The sequence below is a fragment of the Geotrypetes seraphini genome, chromosome 8 (assembly GCF_902459505.1).
Source record: "Geotrypetes seraphini chromosome 8, aGeoSer1.1, whole genome shotgun sequence".
Lineage (NCBI taxonomy): Eukaryota > Metazoa > Chordata > Amphibia > Gymnophiona > Dermophiidae > Geotrypetes > Geotrypetes seraphini.
Window position 1 is genome coordinate 67790614 of NC_047091.1, and position 17805 is coordinate 67808418.

General features: G+C 46.4%; 1 protein-coding gene across 3 annotated transcripts in view; it reads right to left on the minus strand.

Annotated features, from left to right (window-relative positions):
- CAPN1 (calpain 1) overlaps window positions 1-17805 on the minus strand; it is a 171244-nt gene that overhangs the window by 59907 nt on the left and 93532 nt on the right. For all 3 annotated transcript variants that reach the window (XM_033954078.1, XM_033954079.1, XM_033954080.1), the window contains 2 exons: window positions 12650-12783; window positions 6051-6219 (listed from right to left, as the gene is read on the minus strand). In XM_033954078.1, the coding sequence (XP_033809969.1) occupies window positions 6051-6219; window positions 12650-12783 (303 nt within the window). The remainder of the gene's footprint in view (window positions 1-6050; window positions 6220-12649; window positions 12784-17805) is intronic.

Here is a 17805-nt window from a genome sequence, read left to right on the forward strand (position 1 = left end):
GAGGAATCAAGCAGCCTATAACCTATTTATTTTTACCTAGACCATGGTTCAGTAAGTTAAAATCAGACCTGGGGGGAACCATTAAGCCTGGAGGCAGAGTTCCTAGTGGTGTTGATAACCAGATCATACCTAGCAGCAAGCAGGAGACCAATTTAGGGAAACACAGTGCACACACCAGCAAGCAGGTAATTAGGGAACAGCCCATATCTGTTTCTCATTTCCTCAGGCCTAGTAAAGGCAGGAGGAGGGAACACAGCAGAACACCAGCAGTAGTTACACTGAGCAGTCTCATGTGTTGAAACCTGTTCCACAACCACATTAGCAAAGGAAGAATCCAGCACAGCAAAGAAAACAGGTCAGACAACTCTCAGAATGTATAGTTGATTACCCAGAAGTAGAAATGAAGGAAGATTTCTTGACAGAGCTTTCTGATAGTAGGGAGTCTGCCCAGAGGGATATATGGAACTGGATGAAGCTAATTCTGTGTTGTCCGGAGAGTTTTCTCGTGAAAAGTCCAGCTGCTTTGAGTATGAGGGTCGTCTCCAGTCAAACATGAAAGCATCAGTTGTTAATATTTTCTGATGTAGGATGAGTATGGTGGAATAGAAGGTCTCTGAAAAGATTGGTCGGTAACAGCCATAGGTCTGAGGTTATTTGTATTTTGGGGGGATAGTGCTCCGGAGGACTGAGACCATTGGATTGACAGAGTCCATTGAGGTTCTCTGAGATGTAAATGTGCAAATAGAGTCATGTGAACTGTGGATGACTTGTAGCCTAGAGGATGTATCATTGGGTGCCCAGAGAATTGGATAGAGGATGTGTGCTAGACGTGATGTATTTAGATTTTAGCAAAGCCTTTGACAGTGTTCCACAAAGACATCTAATAAATAAACTGAGTGCTCTCGGGATGGGTTCCAAAGTGACGGGCTGGGTCAAGAACTGGTTGAGGTGAAGGCGACAGAGGATAGTGATCAATGGAGATCGCTCTGAGGAAAGGGATGTTACCAGTGGTGTGCCTCAAGGTTCTGTTCTTGGGCCTGTTCTTTTTAACATTTTTATAAACGATATTGCTGCAGAGCTGTCTGGTAAGATTTGTCTCTTTGCGGATGATACCAAAATCTGCAATTGAGTAGACACCCAGGAAGGCATGAATAACATGAAGAAAGATCTGGCAAAGCTTGAAGAATGGTCTGAAATTTGGCAGCTAAAATTTAATGCTAAGAAATGCAAGGTCATGCATTTAGCCTGCAAAATTCTGAGGGAACGGTGCAGTTTAGGGGGTGAAGAACTTATGTGCACGACAGAAGAGCGGGACTTGGGTGTGATTGTATGTTAGAAGGATGCTAGGTTGCATAGGGAGAGGTATGGCCAGTAGGAAAAAGGAGGTATTGATGCCCCTATATAAGACTTTGGTGAGACTTCATTTAGAATATTGTGTACAATTCTGGAGGCCGCACCATCAAAAAGATATAAAAAGGATGGAGTCGGTCCAGAGGAAGGCAACTAAAATGGGATATGATAGAGACTTACAAGATCATGAAGGGCATAGAGAGAGTAGAGAGGGACAGATTCTTCAAACTTTCAGAAAATAAAAAAACAAGAGGGCATTCGGAAAAGTTGAAAGGGGACAGATTCAAACCAAATGCTAGGAAGTTCTTCTTTACACAACGTGTGATGGACACCTGGAATGCAATTCCAGAGGACGTTATAGGGCAGAGTACGGTACTGGGGTTTAAGAAAGGATTGGACAAATTCCTGCTGGAAAAGGGGATAGAGGGGTATAGATAGAAATTTACTGCACAGGTCCTGGACCTGTTGGGCTGCCGCGTGAGTGGACTGCTGGGCGCGATGGACCTCAAGTCTGACCCAGCGGAGGCATTTCTTATGTATGTGGTCTTCATTACAAGGCGTATGGGGACAGACAAAGATCTCAATCTATATACTTTGGAGGAAAGGCGGGAGAGGGGAGATATGATAGAGACATTTAAATACCTATGTAATGTAAATGCGCATGAGTTGAGTCTCTTTTATTTGAAAGGAAACTCTGCAATGAGAAGGCATAGGATGAAGTTAAGAGGTGATAGGCTCCAGAGTAATCTAAGGAAATACTTTTTTACAGAAAGGGTGATAGATGCATGGAACAGTCTCCCAGAAGAGGTGGTGGAGACAGAGACTGTGTCTGAATTCAAAAGGGCCTGGGATAGACACGTGGGATCTCTCGGAGAGAGAAAGAGATAATGGTTACTGTGGATGGGCAGACTACCGTATTTTCACGGATATAACGCGCACCCGTGTAAAACGCGCACACGGGTATAGCGCGCAGAAATCACGATGATATGTACAAAAACTTTTGTATACCGCGCTCACGGGTATACCGCGCATGATGCCCGACGCTCCTTTCGCCCGCCCTGACTTTCCGTGCGCTGTCCCGACTCTCCGTTCACCTCCCCTGACTTCCGTGCACTGCCCTGACTTTCCGTGCGCTGTCCCGACTCTCCGTTCACCCCCCAGACTTCCGTGCACTGCCCTGACTTTCCGTGCGCTGTCCCGACTCTCCGTTCACCCCCCCTGACTTTCCGTGCACTGTCCCCCCTTGAAGTCCTGTCCCCCCTTGAAGGTCTGTCCCCATCCTGAAAGCCTGATGCCCCCCCCCGACGTCCGATACATCCCCCCCCCGGCAGGATCACTCGCACCCCCCACCCCGAAGGACCGCCGACTCCCCAACAATATCGGGCCAGGAGGGAGCCCAAACCCTCCTGGCCACGGCGACCCCCTAACCCCACCCCGCACTACATTACGGGCAGGAGGGATCCCAGGCCCTCCTGCCCTCGACGCAAACCCCCTCCCCCCAACGCCCGCCCCCCCCCAAGACCCTCCGCCCGTCCCCCAGCCGACCCGCGACCCCCCTGGCCGACCCCCACGACACCCCCACCCGCCTTCCCCGTACCTTTGTGTAGTTGGGCCAGAAGGGAGTCCAAACCCTCCTGGCCACGGCGACCCCCTAACCCCACCCCGCACTACATTACGGGCAGGAGGGATCCCAGGCCCTCCTGCCCTCGACGCAAACCCCCCTCCCCCCCCAACGACCGCCCCCCCCCAAGAACCTCCGACCGCCCCCCCAGCCGACCCGCGACCCCCACGACCCCCCCACCCCCCTTCCCCGTACCTTTGGTAGTTGGCCGGACAGACGGGAGCCAAACCCGCCTGTCCGGCAGGCAGCCAACGAAGGAATGAGGCCGGATTGGCCCATCCGTCCTAAAGCTCCGCCTACTGGTGGGGCCTAAGGCGCGTGGGCCAATCAGAATAGGCCCTGGAGCCTTAGGTCCCACCTGGGGGCGCGGCCTGAGGCACATGGTCGGGTTGGGCCCATGTGCCTCAGGCCGCGCCCCCAGGTGGGATCTAAGGCTCCAGGGCCTATTCTGATTGGCCCACGCGCCTTAGGCCCCACCAGTAGGCGGAGCTTTAGGACGGATGGGCCAATCCGGCCTCATTCCTTCGTTGGCTGCCTGCCGGACAGGCGGGTTTGGCTCCCGTCTGTCCTGCCAACTACCAAAGGTACGGGGAAGGGGGGTGGGGGGGTCGTGGGGGTCGGCCAGGGGGGTCGCGGGTCGGCTGGGGGGGCGGTCGGATGTTCTTGGGGGGGGCGGTCGTTGGGGGGGGAGGGGGGTTTGCGTCGAGGGCAGGAGGGCCTGGGATCCCTCCTGCCCGTAATGTAGTGCGGGGTGGGGTTAGGGGGTCGCCGTGGCCAGGAGGGTTTGGGCTCCCTTCTGGCCCGATATTGTCGGGAAGTCGGCGGTCCTTCGGGGTGGGGGTGCGAGTGGTCCTGCCGGGGGGGATGTATCGGACGTCGGGGAGTCGGCCGGGCAAGAGGGCTTGGGCTCCCTCTTGCTCCGATCGTGGATGCGGGTGCGGGTGGGAGCGCGTGCGAGCGGTCGTTCGGGGTGGGGGTGCGAGCGGTCCTGCTGGGGGGGTGAATCGGGCGTCGGGCGGGGTGGGAACTATGTTTAAAAACTTTTGTATACCGCGCTCAGGCATATAACGCGCGAGGGGTATGCGCGGTAGGTAAAAACGCGTATAACGCGCGCGTTATATCCGCGAAAATACGGTAGATAGGCCATTTAACCATCATGTCTCTATGTTTCTATGCTTCTATTTGGTATGCAGTGATGTATTGGAGACTTTCTGCCAAATCTGCATTAGATTGTTGAGCCTTTTTTGAAGTAGAAAGGCATGAATCTGAGTTGTAGCCAGAAGTGCTCCTTTGAACTCCAGAGTTTGAGTGGGTTCTAAGTGAGAATTGTCTTAATTGACTGTAAATCCAAGAATCTATAGAAGACATACAGTTGAATTCATGGCTAGCTGAGCTGAATGAGGTGTAGGGGTCCTGATCAACCAGTCATCCAGATTAGGGAACACATGAAAGCCACAAGACTGGAGGTGGCTGCTACTACCACTAAGTATTTCATAAACACTCTGGGTGCTGACGCCAGTCCAAATGGAAGCACCTTGTATTGGAAGTAGCGTGTCCCTATCCGAAAACAGAAGTATTTCTTGTGGGTTGGGAGTTTAGGGATGCTTGTGTATGCTTCTTTGAGGTCTAGAGAACAAAGTAACATAGTAGATGACGGCAGATAAAGACCCGAATGGTCCATCCAATCTGCCCAAACCTGATTCAATTCAATTTTTTTTTTCCTTAGCTATTTCTGGGCATGAATCCAAAGCTCTACCCGGTTCTGTGCTTGGGTTCCAACTACTGAAGTCTGCGTCAAAGCTCACTCCAGCCCTCCCAGCCATTGAAGCCCTCCCCAGCCCTCCCAGCCATTGAAGCCCTCCCCAGCCCTCCCAGCCATTGAAGCCCTCCCTCAACCAAAAGGCCATATACAAAGGCATGCTGTGCAAGTCTGCCCAGTACTGCCCTTAGTTCTTCAATATTTACTATTATTTTCAAAGCCAGTCATTCTTTTCCAGAAGGGATAGTAAGGTTCCCAGAGTAATCATTTGAAATTTCTCCTTCACCAGTATTTGTTGAGAGCACAGAGATCTACAATTGGATGGAGTTCTCCAGTCTTTTTTGGTATGAGTTTCAAGTTTCAAGTTTTATTTAAAATTTGATTAAACGCCTATCTAAAATTCTAGGCGATTTACAATGATAAAAAGAGGAGGGCAAAATCTAAAACAATGGACATGAGGAAGTAGTTGGAGTAGAACCTTTGCCCTTCTTCTGCAAAGCAACTGGTTCTATGGCATTGAACTGGAGAAGGGCTGAGAGGATCTGCTGAAGGAGGGTCTTCTACTGAGAGATGAAAATTGACTCTCATGGAGGACAATTTGGAGGTCTTTTCTGAAATCAGAGGGCATAGTCCTGTCTCACTATTTGTAGAACCCAACGGTCAGTTGTTATAAGAATCTAATGGTTGTAGAAATAAGTGAGACGTCCTCCTATAGGGAGAGTATGGGGAAGAAGCTGAGACATTCTGGCTAAGTTCTATAGTATGTAGTTAAAATGATGTTGAGAAGTAGTGCCTTCATAGAAGGTGAGGGGTGTTAAACTAGAGTAAGAGTCAACTTGGGAAGGATAGAGATGGGGCAGGATGATGGAAGCAAGTTGCTGGAAGGCACAGGTAGAGACCGAGTCTGGCAGGAATGGGTAGAAGATGGACAGGGGAAGAGAGTGAGTAAGTGTTGGGAATAGAGAGTATTTCTGGAGGAAGCAAGTGTTGAAGAGGACAGAGCTATCATAAACTGATATTATATCAGTTGCTCTGAGGATGCCTGACTAGCTGTGTTGGCTGCATCACTTATTGCTCAACAGTCTTTGGTCTCACACTGAATGGTTTTTATTTGTGGTCAAAATGGCCCTTCCCTCTAAAAAAAAACTAATGAAGATCAAAGAGAGCCTGAAGCTTGCTATATAGTCCAGTTCTAAAGTCCCTATAGTGAGTGTTCCAATGTCTTTTGCACTTTGTAATACTACTCAGAAAGAGGGGCGATCATGCTTTGTGTGTTTGAACTTAGGCCTTAAATGCACAAAGTCCTACTCTCATACTTACATCAATAGAACATCCCATGAGGGATCCCCTCTCCAAGCCCTTCAGGATGATCTGGTACAGGTCACTGGGAGGCTTCCGAAGCTCATACCACTCTGTCACACCACCTGTAAAATCCTCAAAGCCCTCTGAAGTACTTCCTCCAGAAAGTGCCTCATAGCTACCATTGGCCCTATAGAAGGGGAAAAAAGTAGGATGGATTTAGAAGTCTTGTGACAAGTAGTATTAATGTTACAGGATAGAGTCTAGTGTCATGTGACCAGAGGTTTGAAGGCTTTGTGTTCCACTGATGCTTGGTGAATATATCATGGGACACCAACCAATAGCAAAGCAGTTTTAGCAATGGCCAATGACAAACATGCTCTAACTTTATTCCGATCACAACTGAAACAATTGTCCCTTTCTATTCCCTCCCTCCTTCCTTCCTATGTCCTTAGTACCCCCTAGTGCCTCCTTCCTATGTCCTTAGCGCCCCCAGTGCCTCCTTCCCATTTCTTTAGTGTTCCCAGTGCTCCATCCTATGTCCTTAGTGCCTCTTCCCATGTCCTTAGTGCCCCTTCCTATGTCCTTAGTGCTCCCAGTGCCTCCTTCCCATGCCTTAGTGCTCCCAGTGCCTCCTTCCCATGAACTTAGTGCCCTCAGCGCCTCCTTCCTATGTCCCCCTCATTGCCTTCCGGCCTTTGTCCCACCCCCTCCCCCAAAGCCAGCCTGCCTACCTACCTCCTTCCCTGCCATGCCAAAGCCAGCCTTCCTCCTTCCCTCCCTCCAGTGTCCATTCAAAATGGGACGTATGGCCACCTTAGGTATATATGCATAAAAGTAGGCTCTCATAAATCATATTAAAATGCCACTGTATGGATGCAATTTACAGCTTATTTGCAGTTTATTAAGACTTTATATACTGCTGGGCCCTCGCCACCAATTAATAGCAGCATTTTCCATAAAGCTATGTGGATTAATTTAGGCCAGCAAAAAGGGTGCCCTAACTTAAACCACATAGCTGTAGCCAGAGGCATTCACTGCTGTCCAAGTATATTCAGTACCAAACACAATTCAAAAAGTGGTGCTAACTATATGGAATATAATTAAATGCCACTGATAGTGTTTAAAAAAGACACAATGTGCACAGCATTTAAATACTGATCTAGTGGCAACTTGTTTTTATGCAGAGCCAGCCCTGGGGAGTGGTGGTTGTACAACCAGATCACTTACCTTAGGCTCTCACATGCAGGAGACACTATGCATGCTGACAGATTCTTGGGGCCCCCCAACCCAAATTTCTGCCTGTGCTCCAGCATATCTAACATTGGCTCTATTTTTAGGTGATCAATGAGTAGGAAAAGAATAGATGGAAGAGGGGGCGTGGCTTGAGAGCGCTACTGAATGGACAGGTAATTGAGCAGCTCTGTCTCTCTAGGCAATATTTTATTGATTTTTGAACTCAAAAGTTAAATCTTTTTGGATAAAAACAAATTTTCTTTACCACTATGGCCACATCTAAACAAATCAACCTTGAGACAGCATTTTTGGATGGAAAATCAAAACGAAGCAAACAAGATCCGCTGACTGTGTTTAGGATTCCTCTGCCTGATGATTCTCCTGATAAACTTGATATGAGAGAGGAACTGAGGTGTATACGACAGTTGTTACAGAGCAATGCAGATAAATTAGCTATAGTAATAGAAGAAGTGGTGAACTTATCTAACAAAAATGAAGGTACTAATGCCAGGTTAGATAAGTTGGAGGGACGAGTGGAGAGGGCAGAAATAGCTGCACTGAATTCTCACAAAACTTAAAAATTAACACAAGATTTGTTAGCACAACTGGAAAATTTGAAAAACAGGGCACATAGAAGAAATGTGAGGCTACTGGGACTTCCTGAAAATTCAGAAGGGAAAGACGTGGTGGCTTTCATTGAAAATCTTATCCCTAAGTTAATACCTCTATCTTCAAAATATCCTTTTAAGGAAAGAGCACATAGAATTCCAGTAAAACGGACTAACGGTTTTACTGGTCCCAGGTCGTTAATATTTTGCGTCTTGAGATTTCAGCAAGCATTAGAAATTCTCCAGTTTGCAAAGCAAAATAAAAACTTAAACTACAAAGATGCAAAGATCTTAATGGTTCCAGATTTTGCAAAGAGAACTGCTGACACAAGGAAACAATTTCTACAACTACGACCCCAATTAAAAAGCTAGGGGCTCAGTATGGTCTTTTTTTCCTGCTGTAATGTGGGTTACTTATCAAATTAAAACATCACATTTTGATGATCCAAGTAAATTAAAAGACTATATTTCACAGCAAGTGGTGCCAATGGAATTAAGATTATTATTATTATTATTCAAATTAATCTGAATTAAAGACTGAGGTGGATAGACTTATTTTTGTTGTATTCAAATAGATTTACTAATAGAATGACTAAAGACTTAAAGTTCGCCAGTTATCATGGTCTGCAGGAAATAGTTTTATTTTATGTTAATGACAATTTACAATCTGGTGATGAAAGATCTTTCAAGCAAGGCTTCATTGGTAGGAAATAGTTAAAAATTGACAGTTTAACAGCTTAGCAGCTGAGCGTAGTCTAGAATTCCAATTTACTGTCATCAGATTGGCTAGTTCTTTCCTGTCCCGCCTCAATTTTTTACTTCCTGCAACAACGTCATATGATAGCTGTGGAAAGGGGACGAATAATTGGCAGAAACATAATATTGTGATTAATTGAACTTTTCTGTGTCTACACCAATTAGATTACTGCTGACTGTCTGTTTTGTTCATGATTGGTTCAAAAGAGCGAGTTAGGCTTAATGCCATTGGAAGTTGCTTGTTTGGCACGCCTATATTCATTTCCTGAGAGGATTGTCACTATTGACTGAACGGAAAATAAAGAAATACGTTTTGAAGGAGGTCTCTGTAACGATTTAAACAAAGGACAGATCTATAGGAAAGTAGGACAAGTTGCCTCTTTTCACTCCGATCTGGCGGTTTTCTTAAACATTAAATTAAAAATCTTTATTTTTAACGGACTTATGTAACTACTAGTGTTTAAGCCCATTACATTAATGGGTGCTAGAGTAGATGTCTGTCTGTCTGGGGGTTTTTTTTCTTTGTCTCTCTCTCCTTGCATTCTGCCTGTCTGTCTGTCATTTTTTTTGTATGTGTCTCTCCCTATGTCCTTAGTGCCCTCAATGCCTCCTTCCTATGTCCTTAGTGCCCCTAGTGCCTCCTTCCCATGTCCTTAGTACCCCTTCCTACGTCCTTAGTGCCCCAGTACCTCCTTCCTGTGTCCATAATGCCCCCAGTGCCTCCTTCCCATGTCTTTAGTGCCCCCAGTGCCTCCATATTGTGTCCTTAGTACTCCAGTGCCTGCGTACTGTGTCTTTAATGCCCCCAGTGCCTCCTTCCTATGTCCTTAGTGCCCCGAGTGCCTCCTTCCCATGTCCTTAGTGCCCCCAGTGCCTCTGTCATGCTTAGTACCCTCAGTGCATCCTATGTCCTTAGTGCCCCCAGTGCCTCCTTCCTATGTCCCCATTATTATCTTCCAGACTTTGACCCCCAATGCCAACCTGCCTGCCTGCCTCCCATCCCCCTGAGCAGCATGTTTCCATTTAATCCCCCCTACCCCCCCCCCGATGCCAGCCTGCCTGCCTCCCATCCCCCTGAGCAGCATGTTTCCATTTAAACCCCCCACCTCCCTGATGCCAGTCTGCCTGCCTCCCATCCCCTGAGCAGCATGTTTCCATTTAACCCCCCCCACCCCCCGAAGCCAGCCTGCCTGCCTCCTTCCAATCCCCCTGAGCAGCATGTTTCCATTTAACCCCCACCTGGCGCCGACCCTACCCGGCACACCCGAAACCCCCGTTGACCCTCCCAGCCGACCCTCCCACTGCTAGACGGCCAACAAACCTCCCAGCTGCAGCAGCATCCGAGGCACAGTAAACACGCTGCTTCGCGGTCTTCTACTGCCCTAATTTCCTCTGCCGCGTCTCTGATGATGTCATCAGGGACGCGGCAGAGGAAATCAAGCCAGTAGAAGGATGCGAAGCAGCGTGTTTACTGTGCCTCGAACGCTGCTGGAGCCGGGAGGTTTGTGTTCGTCTCGTGGTGGGAGGGTCAGCTGGGAGGGTAACGGGGGTTTTGGGTGTGCCGGGTAGGGTCGGCGCCAGGGGGGGAGTTGCGGCGTGTTACCTGCTTCCGGTCCTTAGTATAGAACAACAATGCGCGCATGCGTACTGTTACCTGTCACAGACCTACAGATCAGGGATCAGGGAACACAGCGGTAAGAGTGCACATGTGCGCTTAGCATTTTATTATAGCAGATACCAAATTTGCAACTATATAAATTCATCAAATCTGCTTGTAAAGTATTCCTGTTCTATATGATCTGATGGCAATATTAAGGCTATTATTATTAATATTAAGGCTATTAATATTAAGGCTATTTTGATAATATGGAAGTCCATTGGAAGATACTTGTTTTGGCACCTGTATTCATTTCCTGTGAGGAACAACATTGCTGAAAGAAATGAATTGAAAGAAATTGGATACCTTAGACGTTGGTTTAGTTTTTAATTTCTAGCAGATTTTTAAAATGATGCCAGTTATATAATTTTATAATTTCACTGAGTCTGCGCAGAAATAACTCTAAATAACTCTAAATGGTTAATATGAATTAATTTGTATAGCTCCCCTTTTGCTAGATTATATATAAATAATACTCTTTCAGATGGTTTTCGTCTGAAAAGGGGAGTTAGGCAGGGTTGTCCTTTATCTCCTCTGATGTTTGATATAGTACTGGAACCCTTGTTATTGGCTATTCAACAAGTAGAGGAAATTCAAGGTATTACGTATGCAGGCTGAGAATACAAAGTTTCTGCATATGCAGATGACATCTTGCTACATTTGAGAAATCCTGAATCTACCATTCCACATTTACAAGATTTGACTGGAAGGTTTGGAAGATTTTCAGGATATAAAATAAAATGGCGTGGGGGGAAGAGGTAAGAGTAAGAAAATCTGGTGGCATAGGGGGAGGAGAGAATTTTGAATAAGCGATTAATCAAATTTTTAATAAACTTAATGGGGGAGTAGAGGGAGACATGCAAGGTGAGGGGAAAAGATGAAACTGAAAATAATGGAGGAGAGGAAGGGAAAGATGGTGCATGGAGGGGGATAGAGACACAGGGCACAAGGAAGGGAGAAAGAGAGGTGTTGGGCATGGGGGTGGATGAAAGGGAGAGGGAGATACACAGGAGGGGGAGGGGGAGAAGGAGGGGATGTTGGATCCAGGAGCAGAATGAATTGATGGAGAGATGCACAGAATTCTGCCAGGAGTAAACAAAGAGGTAGAAAGGGGTGAAATGAAGAAATGTTGGATATGGTGGTGGAGAGAAAACAGAGGGCCAGATTGAAGGGGATGCAAGTGGGAGGAATATTGGACATAGTGATGGAGGGAGAGATGTGGCATTGTGCTGGAAAGGGGTGATAGAAGGAGAAATGGGCATGGGGCTGCTGGGCAATGGTGAAAAATGCTGCACATGATCCTGGGGATGAGAGAGGGAGAAATGTTGGATGTGGCAGTAAGGGGAGTGGGAGAGATGCACCCTGGATCTCTCTCTCTCTTTCCCTACTCCCTTTGCAGCAAGGGAGGGAATGAGAGAAGTGAGAGAGGGAGACATGTTGCCAATGGGGGTGGAGGAGAAAGGAAGAAAAGTTGGACTTGTGGCGGGACAGATAGAGATGTTGGTTTGGGCAAGGAATGAGGAGGAGAGGAAGCATGCAGGAGGCAGAAAGAATGAAATATTGGATGCACAGTCAGAAGGAAGTGCAACCAGAGACTCATGAAATCACCAGACAACAAAAGATAGAAAAAATGATTTTATTTTCAATTTAGTCATCGAAATGTGTCAGTTTTGAGAATTTATATCTGCTGTCTATAGTGTGCTTTGTGTTTTGTTAAATTTTGTGATTATCATTATGTATTAATAAGATTATATTGTGTGTATATTACATTACATTAGGGATTTCTATTCCGCCATTACCTTGCGGTTCAAGGCGGCTTACAAAAGATTAATAAAACGGGGGTTACAATGGGAGAACTACTGATTAACTAGAGAGGTAAGTAGTAGATCTTTTAACATTTCTTGGGTTGTTAAGGATAAGGCGACTTGCAAAAGAATTAAAAGGGGGTAACAATGGAAGCACTATTGTTGTTACTAGTGAAGTAAAGAGTAGATCAATTGTCAATTTTAGAGTTATTAAGAGTATGAAAAATGGATGGAAGAAATTGCATTAAGATTAATACTATTATTATGGGGGTGGGGTCAGGAGTGGAGCCTGGGTGGATTTGGGGCAGAGCCTGGGTGGGTCTGAGGTGGAGCTTGGGTGGGGGTACTCGGCTGATGTTTGTTAGACTTAGGGGGTACTTGGCTTGAAGAAGTTGAGAAACTCTGTATTAGATTGCAGAACTATCATTTGACCTGGAGAGCCATGGAAAAATTTTGAAACATTAAGTGAGCCGTGAACAGCAAAAGTTTTGAGCCTGTGGAAAGAGCTCTGCTTACTTGAGTGTTCAATGTCCCAGTTGGAAATTCCTCTCTACTTACTTCGCATATGCCTTCTCCAGCAGCGCACTCCAGAACTCGTTGCCTGCAGCAGAGTGAACGAAAACCAGCTTCCCATCTTTCATTGGGAGGAGATCATCCACCACAACCTCTATCCACTCACCGTACTGCCAGAGCTATGTGAAGAGATAGAAAGAAAAGAAAAATTCTCAACCATAACCAAACCCAAGCTATGAGACAAACTTCCAGATTGCCACCGAGGTGAAGGGGAGCTTGCAAACCAATACCTCTGGCTAAGATCACACTGAAATGTCACAGAAAATTCAGCAGTCATATCATTACCCTTATGGCACTACAGTGAGTTTGGTTTGTGTTATACAACCTTTTGGTCAACTGATTAGTGGATTATTTCAAGGTGTGTATCAAAGATTTTTTTTTTAATGTTAATGGTTGGCCTGAGTACCTTTTTGATATTTTATTTTGGAGTGTACAAACTTCTTGATCCTTCATTGTTGTAATTATTGTGTGGCTAAATGCATTTATTTATGGTCAAATATTTTAATATTATACTTTTATTAGATTTTTATTTTCCTAGGACTCCTGATGCCAAAATAGTCTGTGTTGGATCCAGTTTCTGGTTCCACTATATATGGTTTTTATTAGAGCATATTTTCCAGCTTCATGGTCTGGTCTTCTCTGCTCCCCTTTTTTTTTTTTTTTTTGCTTACTACATAATAATAATAATAATTTATTTTTTGTATACCGCTATACCAGAAAGGTTCGAAGCGGTTAACAACAAAGAAAAAATACATGCAATCAATGTAGTTAAAAAAGGCATAATAGTACAGTCAATTAAAATTGGAATACATCAATTATAAGACAAGGATGAGTTAAACAGTAACACAGCTAAGATGTAAACATGTCAAACAGACGTGTCTTTAACGATTTTCTAAAATCGGAATAGAAAGTAGCCTCTAATATTGGTTTTCCAAGCCACATATTCAGTTTAGCAGCCTGGAATGAGAAAATTCTGTCAAAGAACTTCTTATATTGACAGGATTTTATAGAAGGCTAATTGAATAGATAGAGTCTATGTGTACTCTTGTTGGAATAGTTCAAAGAAAAGTGAGAAGCAAGATAGTCTGGTAGCATCCCAAAAACTGCTTTGTAACAAATACAGGAAAACTTAAACAGAACTCTGGAATCTACCGGTAACCTGTGAAGTTTTTGATAGAAGGGAATAATATGCTCCCATTTTTTTAATCCAAAAATGAGGCAAACAGCAGTGTTTTGGATCAGTCTGAGTTTTTCGAGTATTTTTTATAAGCCCCTAGATATACAATATTAAAATAATTTAAAATACTCAAAATGGATGACTGCACCAGCAAACGAAAAGAGACTTCATTAAAGAACTTCTTAATGGTGCGGAGCTACAGTGAGTTCTTCATACTGGCTGGATGAGATGAGAACAAGACAACATCTTTTATACCAAAATCAGCATTCAAGGTAACAAAAATTTATATAAAAAAGAAAGAAAGATTATCAAAACATACTGTACACAGTGCTAGGCTGAGTCGGAACAACGGTCCATTAATAAGCCCAGTGTTCCGTCTAAGGAAGCAGTCAACTTGAGTCATTGGAAAGTACCTGGCACAGGTTAACAATGAGGTCCCTTCCCTGTTTACATACTCCCAGAAATGTCAAGCAACAATTTTTTAATGGACCTGAATTGAAAGAGTAAATAATCATTCTCTAATGTAGTAATGTTATATAGTAAAACCACTCAAAGTGGTTTTTACATACAGGTAATTCAAGGATTTTCCCTCACTCATTCCACACTCCTCGTAACTGTATAAATCGATGCCCCCTCTTCTCATGCTGAAGATCCACAATCAGACCATTACTGCTAAAATGAGGTTCCAGTCAGAATATTTCACAATGGTTTAAAAAAATCAGTTTTTCCTGTTTGTGGATGACAGTGGCGTACCTAGGGTATGTGGCACCCGGGGCGCATCATTTTTTGACACCCCCCCCCCCCATGTAAAAAAAATTTTTTTTTTTTTGAAGGTCTGCACCCCCCCCATGTAAAAAAATTTTTTTTTTTTTTTGAAGGTCTGCACCCCCCCCCCGAAGGCCTGTCCCCCCTTGAAGGATGCCTGCCTGTCACCCCCTCCCCCTTGAAAGCCTGCTTGCCTGCCCGCCCGCCCCACCCTGAAGGCCTGATGCCCCGACCCACCCCGAAGGACCGTTCGCCCCCCTGGCCTCCCCGCACCACCTATGAACAGCCGCAGCAGGATAGCGAAGTCAGCGTCAGCGATCCCTGCGCTGCTTCCTGCGCCACGGTCCCGCCCCTCCTCTGACGTCAGGGGAGGGGCGGGATCGCGGCGCAGGAAGCAGCGCAGGGATCGCTGACGCTGACTTCGCTATCCTGCTGCGGCTGTTCATAGGTGGTGCGGGGAGGCCAGGGGGGCGAACGGTCCTTCGGGGGTGGCGGGGGACTGAACGGCAAGGCCGGGAACACCCCCTTAGGGCTGGTACCCGGGGCGGCCCGCCCCCCCCGCCCCCCCCCTAGGAACGCCACTGGTGGATGACTAACATGCATTGAGCAAAGGTGTTCCCAGATGCAAAGTTAGGACAGGAAATGCTACAATCTGTGTAATTTTGCTGATACGTTGTTATGCGTGTCATGAAATAGACACTGTCCTGGCTATCCTACTCAGTTGTATTCACTTCAGATGCATGTGGACAGGGGGCAGGATATGGTTCTTAGACTTCTCAGTATGTCCACAGCATTCAATACCATCAACCATAAAACTCTTTTGAGATAATGTATTGAAACTGGCATCTTGGGACAAGCAAGGGACATATATCTTGTGTCTTAAAGGTCAAAATTGATAGGTAAAGGGTTATTATGCCCCAATGAAATTAAGCTGTGCAACTTCATAGAACAGCAATTCCTAAACTGGGGGTCATATCATAAGTGAAAGAGCTATCTCCCTCCCTCTGGATCTCTACTGTATCCAGACCCTAGTGGTAGTCAGTAAATAGTCACAGGCCCTGACCCCTCATAGATAGATTTTCCTGTTAAGATTGAAAACCCTTGCAAATTACTGGGGTCTATGGCTACTGTTTCCACCACTGCTGCTTCTGTATTCCTACTATGGATAAGAAGGGAGGTGGAAATGGGAGAGGGAAGAGGGGGGAAACCTGCTGTTTTGTTCTCAACTAGGGTCTTGTGAATTTTCAGGTGTTAAAATGGCCTAATTGAAAAAGTTTGGTAGGCACTATCATAGGATTCTGCACTCCCCCCCCCCCATCTTCTTCAATGAATACCTTATTTATTAGGATTTACCACCTTTTTGAAGAAATTTAACCACGGTGGTATACAGCAAGAATAAGTGGAACATAAGCAACAGATAATTACAGCAGTAAAAATATTCAAACAATAGTACAGTACATTGTATGGAAACAGAATATGCAATAAAACATTAATAAGCAGCATGGGGTGTAGACAAAGGTAGAACACATAGATAAGATGGAGTAACAAGAGTTTGAAGTAAAGGTGGAGGAGGATTTAAAGAAAGTTGCACATGATGTCAGAAAGGTGCATGAATATAATCTCAGCTATGGCTTGCATAGGTAAACAAGTCCTGCTACAGTATATACAGTTAGTGTTAGTCCTTGTGTGTGTGCAACCAGCAAATAAGTTGCTTCTTCCTTTAAAGGCTTAGGAAAAGAGTCAAGCTTTCACCTGCTTCCTGAAGTACAGATAATCTTGTGTTGAGCAAAGCCTTTCAAGGAGTATATTCCAGAGTGTAGGAGTTAATGCTGAGCAGGCTCATTGGCAGGTGTCACATCATGTGAGGCCTTTGGAGAGACACTCCTTGGGAGGACATTGGAGTTAGGTTGAGGGAGATCCTATACTTCAAGTACGCTAACCAATTTCTTGCCTTGAAGATCAGCTATAGAGTTTTAAATTTAGTCCTGTCCTGTCCTGTACTGGTAACTAGTGAAGTTTTTGCAGAAGTGACATGACTACCGTATTTTCACTCATATACCGCACACCCGTGTAAAACGCGCACACGGGTATAGCGTGCGGGAAACTGTAATTTATGTAAAGAAATTTTTATATACCGCGCACACCCGTATACCGCGCATGCCGCCCCGACTCTCCCGTCGCCGCCCGACTCTCCTTTCGCCCACCCCGACTCTCCTCTGGCCACCCCGACTCTCCTTTCGCCCGCCCCGACTCTCCTCTCCCCCTTGAAGTCCTGTTCCCACCCTGAAAGCCTGATGCCCCCCCCGACATCTGATTCACCCCCCCGCAGGACCGCTCGCACCCCCACCCCGAAGGACCACTCGCACGCACTCGCACCCGCACCCGTACCCCCACCCCGAAGGACCACTCGCATCCGTACCCGCACCCCCACCCCGAAGGACCGCTCGCACCCCCACAGCCTCCCGACCCCCCCATCATGTAGAAGCTCCTACCGTTGTCCTGCTGCTTCCTCTTGGCGGTCCCGGCCCTTCTGTGAGTCCTGCGTCTGCGCTGCTTCCTCTTCCGGCGGTCCCGCCCTTTCTCCGACGGCAGAGAAAGGGCGGGACCGCCGGAAGAGGAAGCAGCGCAGACGCAGGGCTTACAGAAGGGCCGGGACCGCCAAGAGGAAGCAGCAGGACAACGGTAGGTGCTTCTACATGATGGGGGGGGGGGTCGGGAGGCTGTGGGGGTTCGAGCGGTCCTTCGGGGTGGGGGTGCGGGTGCGTGCGAGCAGTCCTTCGGGGTGGGGGTGCAGGTGCGAGTGCGTGCGAGCGGTCTTTCGGGGTGGGGGTGCGTGCGGTCCTGCGGGGGGGGTGAATCGGACGTCGGGGGGGGAAACTATGTAAACAAAAAGTTGTAAAACGCGCTCACGCGTATAACGCGCAAGGTTATGCACGGTTTGTAAAATCGTGTATAACGCGCACGTTATATGCGTGAAAATACAGTACATCACCTTTATGACCTTCTATCATTCTTGCTTTAGCATCCTGAATCAATTGGAACTGGTGTAAACCCTTTGGGATTAGCGCCCAAGAAAAGGATCTGGGTATCATCATAGACAATACGATGAAACCTTCCACCCAATGTGTGGCGGGCGGCCAAAAAAGTAAACAGGATGCAAGGAATTAATTAAAAAGGGACGGTTAACAAGACTAAGAAT